Genomic DNA, 13,926 nt, shown 5'->3' with positions numbered 1-13,926 from the left:
TTATCACATTCTATCAAGTATTATAGTTATTTTTGTAAATGGTTTTTCTCCCCCATTAGATTACAGGATCTTTGAGGGCAAGGATCCTGACTTATTATTTATCTTATTTATTTCTGTATTTGTCCCCTTCACTGACTGTCTTACACCTAGTAGGTTATTCAACAAATGTTTGTAAAGTTTTTAATTTTTATTTATTATTTGATTATTAAATTATCATTCATTACTAAATTATTTATTAAATTGTTAATTTTAATTGAATGTATATTCAGTTATATACCCAGGTATGATTTGAAGAAGTCTGGAAGGTCCCTTACCCAGAAAACATTTTCCCTACCAGTCTGAAATTCCGTTATTCAAGTTTCATTCATTTGAGACACGAGGACTGTTAATAAGACTGTTAAAATATGTGTCCCAGGGAGGACACATTAGGACGCTTTATGGTGAATGAATTTGTTAGATATTTTTGTGACATCATAATCTTGTAGATTTAGAGGTAGAAGGGACCTGAGAGGCCATTGAGTCCAATACCCTCATTTTACAGATGAGGAAACTGAGACAGTGGACATTTCAATGACTTGACCAAGCTCTCACAGCTAGTAAGTGTCTGAGGGGGAATTAAGAGTCTTTCTGACTCTGAAGTTCAGCTTCTTATCATTTATAGGATATAGAACTGAAAGGGACAATAAGGGTTGTCTAGTCTAGGGGTTCTTAAGCTTTTTTGTGTGTCATTGTCCCCGTTAGTACTCTCATGGAGCCTATGGACCCCTTTTTAGAATAATGTTTTTAAGTGTACAAAACTATAGGGTTACCAAAGAAACTAACCATACTGAAATAAAATTTAGAGTTTTTAAAAATTTTATTGATATATTTTCCCCCCACTGGTCATTTATGGATGTACTCATCTTCCCACTCCTACTCCTCTCTCTGGGGGCCATCTCCAGTCATCCTGGCCTATGTCTTGTCACTAGAACCTGATAACTCTGGAGGAGAGAGTAAGGCTGGTGACTTTGCCCAGCTCTGCCTCACTAAAATCTGATTTGCAAGTCAAGACATCACCCTCCTGATACCTTTGGTCCTCTTCAAGAATGAAGGACAAACAACACCCCTTTCTCCCCAAGTGCTCCTTCACTTGTAACAAAGGAAAACCAACTGACACACCACTTCTGTCTGACAACAGGGTAATCCAACTAGTCCAATTCTTCAATTTATAGATGAGAAAATTCAAGACCAGAGTAGGACAAGTAAGTGAAACTTAGAACAGGGCATTTTTAATGGGCACAAGAAGGGGAAAAGAATTGAGGTATAGAGCATTGCCCAGGAATGGTATGGCCTCATAAAACCAGCTCTTCAAATAAGATCTTCCTGGGAGTCTATTGGGAGGGTTCATGGGCAAAGAGGGAAGGGAGAAAGGGAGGGATCATTGAGGTTAAATTATGCAGTTTTTCCTTCTATGCTGGCCTTGGGGCTGGGATTTAGCACCCCTGCCTCTCCTACTCATTGATAAAGCCAGTTCTTGCTTCTCTTTGACCAGTTCTTCCCTGACAACCCCTTGTACTAGATCTTCAACAGCATGACTTCTGGTTGGAATACATCATTTCAATCTCCATCACTCCTGGAATGGTGGTGGGAAATGTTTTGGTTCCTCTCCCACACTCCCCAAGTGGCTGTTTATTTCCAGGAAACTTCCCAATTTCTTCCCCTGCTCCTCAGCATGGCCCTCACCAAGAAAGGTCCTCCTTAGATGGACAAGTTCTATAACCAGGGAGGGAAAATCTGAGGCCATTTGGGGTTCTAGCTTAGGACCCTAGAGGTTTAAGTTCTGAACTGGGACAGACCAAGGGGTTTTATTGTAGGATGACACATTTCCTGGTGTGGATATAAATAGTATATTTTGTTACTTTACCTTACTTAAATGCTTCATGCTTGTATACTAGTTTCACCTTTTCAAAAAAAAACCATACCTATTCTCTTGTTTTATTTTTAATGTATCTCAATGAGATCTGCTGGATGGAGAAAGGTCACAGAGGAATGCAGTTGACCCATGGAGTCTTTCATGGGGTCACATATGTCTTCCTCTGTGCAGCCACAGAAGATAATCCTATTATCACCTTCCTATCAAAATAGCATATGTTTCAAAATAGCAGAATGACTCACAAGTCAAATGTTTGGAGTAACTCCTAGAGGAGAAAATTAAGTCAAAATTAGTCAACTGGTTCAAAAATAACTATGGAATGATTACAATAATGGAAACAAAAAGAAAAAATAAAACAAAGCTCAATGGTTATATAATTATAATGACTAATCTTAGCCCTAGGAAGGAAAAGAGGAAATGTATCACCCTCCTTTTGTTGGAAAGGTGGAGGTCTTTGGGTGTGGAATGGTGCATATGTGGTCAGACAGAAGTGGTGTGTCAGTTGGTTTTCCTTTGTTACAAGTGAAGGAGCACTTGGGGAGAAAGGGGTGTTGTTTGTCCTTCATTCTTGAAGAGGACCAAAGGTATCAGGAGGGTGATGTCTTGACTTGCAAATCAGATTTTAGTGAGGCAGAGCTGGGCAAAGTCACCAGCCTCACTTTCTCCTTCAGAGTTATCGGGTTGTAGTGACAAGACATAGGCTAGGATGACTGGAGATGGCCCCCAGAGAGAGAGGTAGGAGTGGGAAGGTGAGTACATCCATAAATGACCAGTGGGGGAAAGATATATCAATAAAAACTTTAAAAATTAATTGTGGAAGAACCAAAAAACATAAACATTTAATAGTCTAATGTGTTAAGACCTAAAGTTTTTTATTTATCATACATTTCATGATTAGGGGCAGAGGAAAGGTGAGAGAAGAGAAATAAGATGAAGTGGGGGAGGCCATTGCTGCTAACAAGGCTTTATTGGTTGTCCAGACACTGCAGGAAATCTTCCAGACAGAGAATACCATCATGCTTTTGGAGAGGGCCATCATGGCCAAGGAGTGCCCATTGAAGGTGGCTCAGACAAGGCTAGAGCACAGGACCTGGCGCCCCAATGTGGAACTCTGCCGGGATATCCCTCATTTCAAGTGAGTGGCAATGGGGAGCTGTGGGGACTGACTATATGGAGGAGAGGATGCTGGCGTACATATGGGAAGAGGAGCATGACCCAGTACTGGGAAGGTGAAAGCACCGCTAGAGCTCCTGGGAACCCAAAGTCAGGCAATAACCCTTGTCAAGGGTAGTGAGTCCCTGGGGACTCCACAGTGAGTGAGATTCTTCAGGATGAGATCAGAGTATCTATCCACCGAACTTCTGATTTCTGCTGGCAGTTTTCAGACCCACAAAAATGTGAATGTTTATAATTGTGAGTACTCCAAATAATCCAAATGATTCCCCGATGGGTGTGCCCCCCTCCCTGCTAGAGAAAGACTATTTTTGTTGATGGAAAAGGACTTTAAGAGAAAGAAAAGAAAGCTGCTACTAACCTGAAAAAAGGACTGAGAGAACTAGGTGGCGTTGGGGGCAGGAATGGAGGTTGGGGATGAAGAAAGCTGGAAATTAGGCCTCCTAGACCCTTCTCTCTTCCCTCATTGATGAAGTAAATCATTCTGGTCTAACATGGGGATGAACATTGGTGTGGCTTTAAAAGAACAAACATTCTAGAGCACATTAATTTCATCAAACTCCTATGAGCTCTATATTGTTACAGTCTTTGATCACATGGGAGAAATGGAGATCCAGAGATGTGGAGAGTATGTCAGGGGAATGAATGGTGCTTTGGGAGTCATGGGATGTGGGTTCAGATCCCAGCACTGCTACTTAATACCCATGTGATATACCCTGCCCCTGGGGTACCTCCCTCCCTCTCACTGGAGAGGGTGGAAGATGGACAATAATGAGCTCCTCTCAGATCCTCCATTTAAGGAAGTCACCGTAGGGCAGCCATCTCATCATTTCCCATTTGGTTGCATACCTCTAGACTTCATCACAACATTATTCCCTCACCAGTGACTCCTCCTCCCTGCATTTCAGCTTCTTTTTATGTGTTGTAAAAACACATTTTTATGTGTTATATTCTCATCAGACTGTACTGTCTTTGAGGGCGGTGATTGTCTTACGCCTTTCTTTGTATTCTTAGGGCTTAGCACAGGGTCTAGCATAGTAGGTACTTGATAAATGTTTATTGATTGACTAATCACACTGGACCTTGGATCTCTCATCTGTAGAATCAGAGAGCTGGATCCTCTAAGGTCTGCTCCAGCTCTCTACGTCTGTGATCTGTGATCTATGATTTATGATCTGGACTCCAGGTCCTACAGTACTAAATCAGGGTCAGACTTGGGCAAAGAGCTCAGGCCCTTGGGTTCACTCTAGAACTAGACTTAGGGACTCTCTGTGCAGATGCCAGGCTCCTGTCCTCAGAGCTATCACCCTTGTTGTAGAGTGTACTTCTCATAAGGTCACAGTTTCCAGGAGATCAGGCTCATGGTACTTCTTTTCCCCATCCTGTAGATTTCAGGACTGGAGCAAGAATGGCAGGAATGAGGCAGTATGGGAGGGAGTTAGAGGACAGGGAGAGTCACAGTTAGAGAAATAAATGAGGCCGCATAGAGAGATTCTGAAAGTAAATACTCTGTGCTGCCCTGATAGGAATGATGCCTGAAGAGATAACCCTTAGCAGTGTTTCTGCTATTTCCTGCCAAAGGTTTAATCATATTGGGAAATGGAAAAGTCTTGACATTTAGGGTGGTGGTGTGTACTTGCCCACATGGAAAGCTGGAAAGCTGGAAAGCCTGTGAGTGGGAGGGCTCCACAGGGCCCATTTGATTAGTGTCTGATTTGACCTCGTTGGTCTCTTCTCTTTCATGACATGTTGGGGATGGGGCCATAGGTGTGGCCACCTGAGGTAAGTGCCCAGGGCACCCCCTCTTAACAAGGCAGCATAGGAGTAAAGTCATAGGAGCAAAGAATGGTTGTCCTTCTCTGAGCTTTCTTCATTGTCCTATGATCTCAGTTCCAGTTTCTGCAATCCACTGTCTCCTGCTGGAATAGTTCACTGCCTACTGTGTAGGAAAATGGAGAAGGGGGTCACAGTGATGGTTAGGACAAATTTCCCAGGGTAGACCAGCCAGAAGCTTTTTCGCATAAATTTTATCAGAGTTTATCTGCTGTTTGTTCCAGAGGAAGTGCTGCTATTGGCTGAGCTCCCCTATCTCCGAAGCTTGCCATGTGTAGGGCCAAAAGGAAATGGGCAGAGGACATTTAATTAAGCTTAGGGGTAGACTTGATTGAGGCTCAGACCTAACAAGTTGCTATAGTGCTTTCCTTGCAAGAGTATTTTATACCAGGGTGAGCACAATTCAATTCAATTCAATAAACATTTATTAAGTACCTGCTAGGTGCCAGGCACCGTGCTAAGTGCTGGGGATACAAAAAAAGGCAAAAGATAGTCGCTGCCCTCAAGGAGTTTACAATCTAATGAGTGAGACAACATGCCAACAAATATATACAAAGCCAGCAATATACAAGATAAATAAGAAATGATTAACAGAAGTAAGGTGGTGGAATTAAGAGAATTGGGGAAAGCTTCCTATAGGAGGTGGGATTTTAGTTGGGTCTTAAAGGAAGCCAGGGAGGTCAGTAGGTGAAAGGAGGAGGGAGAGCATTTCAGGCCAGGGGGACAGACAGAGAGAATGCTTGGAACCTAGAGATGGAGTGTCTGGTTCATGGAACAGTCAGGAGGCCAGTGTCACTGGATTGAAGATGTTGGGGAGTAAGGTGTAAGAAGGCTGGGTTATGAAGGGCTTTATATACCAAACAGAGCATTTTGTATTTGCTCCTGGAGGCAACAGGGGTTTATGGAGTAGGGGGGAATGATATGATCAAACTTGTGTTTTAGGAAAATCACTTTAACAGCTGAAGGAAGAATAGATTGGATGGGGAGAGATTTAAGGCAGGCAGACTCACCAGAAGTCAGTTGTTGCAATAACCAGGCATGAGGTGATAGTGATAGAATGGTGGCAGTGTCAGAGAAGGGGAGTGTATATGAAAGAGGTTGCAAAGCTGAAATCAACAGGCCTTGGCAACAGCCTGGATATGGGGGGAGAGCAGAAACAAAGGAATAGAGGGAAGCAAGGGCTGGGGAAGGGGAGAAAGTAGGAAGCAAAGTCCCTGCTGCAGGAATTCCTGACAGGTTCTATGCTGAGGCATAGGAATTCCCATGCGACACTCCCAAGGCGGGTGGAGGTGGGGAGACCTGCTGCCATGGCTGTGTCCTAATGGGACAAACTGAAGGGTCAGGCAGGTGAGGTCAAGAGTCAAGATTATCTATCAGCTGAACTGGCCATTCTGTGTATTGTCCAGGCCCTAAGGTTTGCTCTTCTCCCTGCCTTTACCCATTTTGTTCTGAATGGACGCCACAGGGCCCTCTCCCTTCTTCTCTTCCTCCCCCTCACCCCACCTCAGCCAAAATACTCAGACATCTGCATCAACCCTATCACTTTTTGGGGGAACCAGTCCTGCACTGCCATTGGTATAAAACTCCTGACTGGGAAACTCCCTCTGCCAAGGGAGATTGGCACTTGCTCTGCAGCTCTGGGACTGGGGCACTGAGAAGTAAAATGCCTTGTCCGCAGTCACCTGCCAGGTTGTGTCAGAGGTAGTACTCAGACCTAGGTCTTCCTTATTCTGAGCTTTATATACATGATGCCTTGTCCTATCTTAGGTCCTCCCCAACCCTTGTTCATCCTTCAATATCCAAGTGAGGCTTTGTGCAGACTATTCTAAACATGTAAAGTTCTGCTGTATTATTTAGTAATTTTCAGCGATGGAGAGACGCCAGCCTCAGTCACCTCCTTCCAACAGAGATGCATGCATGATGGGAGGGGGGCGCAGAATTCACCTTGATGTCTAACTCAGACACTCCAAACTAGAGTCTGTTCTATTTTCCTCTTGTCTGGGGGATGGAGAGTATCAGATTCATAGGACCATAGATTTAGAGACTTTAGCCAACCCCCTCTGTGCCCCTCCACTCCTGCCCCACTCCAGTTTTACAAATGGGGAAGTTTAATTAAGTTGCAGGGAGGTTGAGTAATGTCCAAGACTACACAGGTATCAGAGGCAAGATTAGAAGAAGCCTGGGCCAATGCTCTTTCCACTACCCCTACGCTGCCTGGTTCATTCCCCGTCCTCTATTCTTCGCCATAGGCTAGTGAATGAAGCATTCACCATCGATGACACCTTACAGACTCTGAAACTTCGACTGTGTGAGGCTCAGGATACCCTACAGCTTCTGGTCCTCACCAAGACTCGGTTGGAACACGATCTTTCTGTCAAGGCCAACTCTCTCTTCCTTGACAAGGAAAAATGTATGACAATGCGAAAGACCTTCCCCTGCACCCCTCGTCTGGTGGGCTATACTTGAATCTATGAGCCCAACTGTATTCCCAGCTTTCTCTTCCTTTTCCCTTCCCTTATTGCCCCTGGATAGCCTTGCTTCACCTGTTCAATATGTGACATAAAGTTGAAAATCAGAAAAAAAGAGAAATCTTCACTTACTCCCTTTTTCCCATTATAAAAATATTTATAAAGTCAAATAAATATACCAAAACCACATTTTTGGAGCTTATTCCTTGCTAAAGAGCCAATTTCCTGGCAGGCCATGAGAGAGGGCAGTGTCCCCACAAAGATTTTGGCAGGATTTTTGTACAGTCTCAGGGATAGAAGGGACCTCCCTCACTCATATAATCATAGCAGTTCAGAGGTAGAAGGGGACAAGGAGAGAGGGGACAACATGTGTATTGGGGGTCAGGGTTTTGAAAAGTATGTCTTTTGTTTTTTTAATATAAGGATGCTGGGGTGGGGTGGGGTGGGAGAGTGGTGTTAAATGGACCAGTTTGGACCTGGAATGGAAGGTGCAAGTAAGGAAATGGGGCAAGGGGGAAGGGGATTCAGGCTGGAAAGTGAAGTTGGAGCCAGTTTGGGGCAGTAAATACTAAATACTGTGGTGTTTCAGAGAAAGGGTAATCAGCATAGGCTTCAGCTGTTGGAGTCAGCCTCTGAGAGAAGCTTGTAAAGCATTCAACTTTGAAAGACTTAAGAATCAATCACCATTCCTGAGGACCAAGGATGAAGTATGTAAACCTCCCTCACCCCACCCCCAACAGGGGATAGATTAGAATGCAGAGTGGGACATATATTTTAAGACAGAGTCAATGAGGGAATTTGTTTTGTTTGATTATGCATATTTGTTACAAAGTTTTGTTTTTCCTTCTTTGGCTTCCTCCCCATTGGGTAGGAAGGTGGCAGAGAGAGAAAATATAAGCTAGATAATTGAAAACAGACAGAATGTAAAAAAATTATCCTGTCCGTTTCGTTCAGGCACCTCAGATGGATGCTGTCTATCCCATCTTAGAAATCTCCAATCCAGGTAATTCCCAGCCCCTGTGGACAATACTTCCCTGCCTTCCTGGAAACACCCCAAAGAAAAAACTACCGATATCACAATTTTGCTGGTGTCTGGCCCTGTCCTTTATTACAGTTATAGGATAGATGCATTCAATATTCTGCAATGAGTTACTAGGGAAAAGAAAGGTTGTGGTAAGTCTTCCTCCCCCCCCCAAATCCATTAAAGAGATTCAGTCTGAGGCAGTGAGGTAGATAGTTGGACCTGAAGTTAGGAAGACCTGAAATCTGAATCTTGCTTCAGACATTTACCAGCTCTATGACTTTGGATGAGTCATTCAATATCTCTCATCCTCAGTTTGCTCATCTAAAAAATGGGGATGATAATAGTACTTACTTCACAGTGCTGGTATGAGAATCGAATTGAGATAACATGTAAAGTGTTCTGCAATAAGTTGCCCCAAAGTCTTAGTGCAGTTTTAAGCTTTAATAGCTTAATAAAATTCTGTTATGTGCTAGCTCTAGGCTTATTTACCGTACGTTATGGGACTGGAAGTTGGCCCACTGACCTTCTAAGGGACATCATGACTTTTTGTGGCTCTTCAGGCTGCTTTGAGAAACCAATGGGGGACTGAAGTGGAGCTCTGGGCCCTTTCCTGATAACCTTTATTGCCTACAATGCATCACCCACTCTGACACTTAATTTCATACTTTCTTGTTTTGTTATTTTACTGTTTTGTGTGTGTTAGTCTTGTTTCTCCATTTAGAATGTAAACTGTTGGAGGGCAAGGCCTAGGCTTTGTATTTCTTCTGTATCCCACAGTCCCTGCCCCCTCTTGCCCAGCACTTCCCATAGGGTTTGTACTTATAGGGTTTGAATGACTGCAGATTCAAGGGGTCCTTTCCTTAGGGAGTATTGGACTGAAAATAACGTCCTGATTTGGGGAGCTGAGAAGTGGAGGGATGAGGAACGTAGGAAGAAAGGAACAGCGTTGGGATGTCATTCTGTACTTTTAGACTTGTGCATACTCATCCTCTCCCTTCCCTCTTTGAGTATGGGATGTTCACCATATACTCCTCTGTCTTTTCAGGGAAGAAAAAAAGCCAGTTGATAAAAGGAAGTCCTAGAGACAATTGAGTTCTGGTGTCCTGCCAGACAGAAAATAAATGGGGAGAAATTGGAGAACTTCCCAGCTGACCTGATTCCCCATTTGGCTCAACTAGCATTCTTTCTGTCCTGCCCTGGGGAACGGGCTGTTTCTTGGGTAAAGGGGGGAACCTTTCTGGGAAAATTTTCCAATATCTCTCCAGTCCCTTCCTCTGCATGGCTGCCCAAGGGATATTCCTAAAGCACGGGGCCTACCATGTCACTCTTTTGCTCAAAATGTTCCGGGGCTGAATAACATACCACCTTTTTAGTTTGACATTTAAAGAGAGTCCTCCATGATTTGGGGGCAGCCTACCTTTCTGGCCTTGTTATATGTTACCTGCCCCCCCATCCCCATCACAAATTCTATGTTGCAGAAAATCTATTGGCCTATTAGCTTTTCCTCACACATGCCATCCCATCTCCTGTCTCATGTCTTTATACAGCCTGTGCCTCATACCTGAAAAGCTCTTCCTCCTCACCTCTGATTAACTGGATTCCTGGCAAAGCTCATCAAGTGTCTTGTCCTATGTGAGGTCTTTCATGAGCCCCCTACTAAAATTACTTTTTATTTGCTTTGTAGTGATTTTTCATTTTAATCATGTCCAACTCTTTTTGACCTCATTTTGGGTGTTGTTGTTGTTGTTTTTGGTTAGACAGTGGGGTTAAGTGACTTACCCAGAGTCACGCAGCTAGTAAGTGTTATGTGTCTGAGGCCGGATTTGAACTCAGATCCTCCTGACTCCAAGGCCAAGTGTAGCCCATTACAAGGACAATAAATTAATAAAACAAATGTAATTCCCAGATGCCCATAAAGTGACTGAACAGATTGTGGTATATGATTGTGATAGAACCTTATTGTGCTATAAGAACTGATGAGCAGGATGCTCTGAAAAACATGGGAAGACCTACTAGAACTGATGCAAAGTGAAATGAGCAGAACCAGGAGAATACTGAGCACAGTAACAGCAATATTGTGTGATGCTCAATGAATGACTTAGCTATTCTCAGCAATACAATGATCCAAGACAATCCCAAAGGGCTTATGATGAAAAATGCTTTTCACCTCCAGAGAAAGAACTGATGCATTCTGAATGAAGATTAAAGCATGCTTTTTTGTAACTTTTCTTATTATTCTCATTTTTTATGTCTGTGTTTTCTTTTGCAATGTGGCTAATATAAAAATATTTTGTATAATTGCACATGTATGATCTGTATCACATTGCTTGCCTTCTCAAGGTGGGGGAGAGGGAGACAGGGAAAACAATGGAACTCAAATTTTAAAAAATGAATGTTAAAATTTTTTGTTTACATGTAATTGAGAAAACTAAGAATTAAATGTAAAAATATAATTCCCATCTAAAATCATGGGAATTATAGTTTTCTGAGCTGGAAGAAGGAGCTAAAGATCATGGGAGATCGAAGCAGTGGTGACCAAAGCTGGGCAATTTTGGAGCCCTGTAGGGAGAAGCCTTCAAGAAGTCAATCGCAGATTGCAAGAGAACAGCACTGCTTTCCTGAACTGAGTATAATCATAAGTAGTTGTAGCTTTGTCTGGCTCCCTAACACAATTAGCACATGACCTGCCCAGATAGAATTTGCTGCCATGATGGGGCCAGATTAATGTAGTTTCTTTGTGTTTCTTCCCCTCTCCTGTATCATCACTGCTGGGCAAACTGGAATTGTTTACCCTTAAATCTGACTTATTTGCTGTCTGTACTTTTATGATGGGTTTTGTCTCTTGATGAAGATAACCTGATTTTCTTTGCCAGTGTTGTTCCATAAAGGAGTTGACCATGCAATTGAAAGGACAAAAGGATCCCATGGACCTATAACCCTATACCAAAGTGTGAGGTTATACTAAAGCTTTCTCTTTCTCTCTGTAGACACAAATTGGGGCTTCATGAAAATACAAGGCTGTCTAACAGCATGGGAACAACCATTCTATCATGCCCTTTTTAAAAGCAATGCTAATATCGATTTGATTACAAAGCAACAACAGGAGGTAGGAAAGCTGGGAGTGTTCATTGAAGTAGGAAAATGACAAGATGCTTGCATAGGGTAGGCTCTGGTTTCCTGGTGGGTGGCTGGCTTGGGATGTGAAGTATGGTCTGGAGATGGCCAGCTGTAATGGGTTGGGCGAGTTTTCACTCACTCCAATATAAGGATCTGAAGGAACTGGAGATTTTTAACTTGGAGAAGAGAAGACTTATTGGGGACATACGAGATAGGTATTTGTGGGGTTGTCATATGGAAGAGAGATTAGATTTGTTCTCTTGCCTCCAGAAATCAGAACCAGGATGAATGGCTAGAAAATGCAGGGAGGTAAGTTAAGGCATAATGTAAGGAAACATATCCTAGTAATTAAAATGACTTAAAAGGCAAGCAGTTGGCTTTGAGAAGCTGTGAGTTCTTCTTCTTGTAAGCTGCTGATCAATTGCTTGCTTCAGATGTTGTTGAAAAAAAACTATAGGATACTGGAAAAAAAAAAAACAGAGCAAGGTGCACCCCCTCCTGTCTCTTCTGCTCCATAGAATCCCTGTCTTCCTCTAGTTTGTAGTTCAAATGCCATTTTCTTCATGAAGGCTTTCCTGTTCCCCATCACTGCTAGTGCCCTTCCTTTCAAACTACCTTGTATTTAACTACTTTGTATATTTTGTGTTTATTAGCTTCATATTTCTTTTCCATATGTTTTTATAGGTACTTGTTAGTGGATAGTATCAGATTGGGAATCAGGAAGATCTGGGTTGGAATCCTCAGATACTTAGTAAGCTATCTCAACCTGCCTCTGTTTCTTCATCTGTAAAATGGGGATAATAGCAACACCTACCTCTCAGGATTGTTTTGAGGATCAAATGAGATAATGCCTGTAAATATCTTTGTGAACCTTAAAGTGTTACATAAATGTCAACTATTGTCATTGTTGCTGTCTCCTCCATTAGAATGTAAGCTTCTTATAAGTATGGATTGTTAACATTCTTTGTACTTGATTTATTCCCAGCTTGAAAACCTTACAGCTCTATATGTTAGCTATTATGATTGTGATTATGAGAGTTGGACAGAAGGTGGCACAGTAGATGGAGTGCTGCACTTGGGAATCAGGAAGATTTGGATTCAAATCCTGCCTTGGATGCATGCTAGCTGCGTGACCCTGGGACAAATCACTTAACCTCACTGTGCCTCAGTTTCCTTATCTGTTGTTATAAGGACTAAATGAGATAATGCATGCAAAGCCATTTGAAAATCTTAAAATGTTACAGAAATGCCAAAGTAAATGCTAGCTATTGTTATTGTTAATGTTGTTGTCTCTTCCATTAGAATGAATGTTCCTTGCCAGTAGGAATAGTTTTTATTCTTTGTACTTGTAGCCCTAGCATGTAGCACACACAGTACCTGGCACATAGTAGGCACTTGATAAATGCTTGTTGATTGACTGATTCAGATACAGGTTAGACTAGGTAACCTGGAGGTCCTTCTAACTTTGAGATTCTACTCTTCCATGAAATTCCTTTTTAATTTGGATACTCTTTGAAAAGGCTTCAAAAAATCTGAGCATTAAAAACTAGAATAACTTACATGTTCAACAATGGAAAAACGGCTCACTAAATCATAATGTGTTCATGTGACAGAATATTATAGGGCCATAAAAATGATAAATAGGAAGCATACATGCAAATATGGAAGAACAATCTTCATGAAATGATGTGAAGTAAAATTAGCACAATGTGAACGGTATTCTCATTGACTGTGATGATATGGGGGGGGAGACAGAGAAAGGAGAGAAGAGAAGGGAAGGGAGGGAAGGGCAGGGCAAGGATGAGAAGGGAGAGAGGAGAGGAGAGGGAAGGGAAGGGGAGGGAACTAGGGCAAGTCATTTTATGTTTCTGGGCCTCAGTTTCCTCATCTATGGGACTGAATTAAATTATCTCTAAAATTTCTTCTAAATCTCACATTCTCTGTCTCCTGGGATCCAAGTTCCGGAGCCAGTAGAGTGATGGGCCAGCTCAAGCATTCTAGCAGCCACACAGCACCTCAGCTGAAAGGAGAAGGTTGAGTTCTTACTGAAAATAGCCTGGCAGGGGTTGCGAGGGTGGGTCACTAACACAGGCTAATGGAAAACACATTTGGGATTGGGGTTTAGCCGTGTCTTTATGGCTCCTTTGGCTGTTTCTTGTTGTCTAAGGGAGAAGGTCCAGGTCCAGGTCTAGGCCTTGGGCATCATTCCCTAACTGGGGCACACACGCTCACACACAGCTTTTTCTTCCTCTAAGTATGATGATTGTTAAGAGTGACAGTAATGTAATAGAATATTAGAGCCGGAAGGGATCCTAAAGGTCATTTAGTCTATGATCTAGAGCTGGGGTCTATGAACAGTGGATAAAATGATGGACCTGGAGTCAGGAAGACCTGACTTC

General features: G+C 42.6%; 1 protein-coding gene across 1 annotated transcript in view; it reads left to right on the top strand.

Annotated features, from left to right (window-relative positions):
* The window catches only part of TEKT5 (tektin 5), a 68,125-nt gene extending 60,531 nt beyond the window's left edge, over window positions 1-7,594 (top strand). Inside the window, exons 6-7 of the mRNA XM_020972536.2 lie at window positions 2,893-3,047; window positions 7,168-7,594. Coding sequence (XP_020828195.1) covers window positions 2,893-3,047; window positions 7,168-7,384 — 372 coding nt within the window. The 3' untranslated portion in view covers window positions 7,385-7,594. The remainder of the gene's footprint in view (window positions 1-2,892; window positions 3,048-7,167) is intronic.
* Window positions 7,595-13,926: the final 6,332 nt, after the last annotated feature.

Source organism: Phascolarctos cinereus, unplaced genomic scaffold (genome assembly GCF_003287225.1).
Source record: "Phascolarctos cinereus isolate Bilbo 61053 unplaced genomic scaffold, phaCin_HiC Scaffold_4;HRSCAF=312, whole genome shotgun sequence".
Taxonomy (NCBI): Eukaryota; Metazoa; Chordata; class Mammalia; order Diprotodontia; family Phascolarctidae; genus Phascolarctos; species Phascolarctos cinereus.
This window is presented reverse-complemented; position numbering and strand designations above follow the sequence as displayed.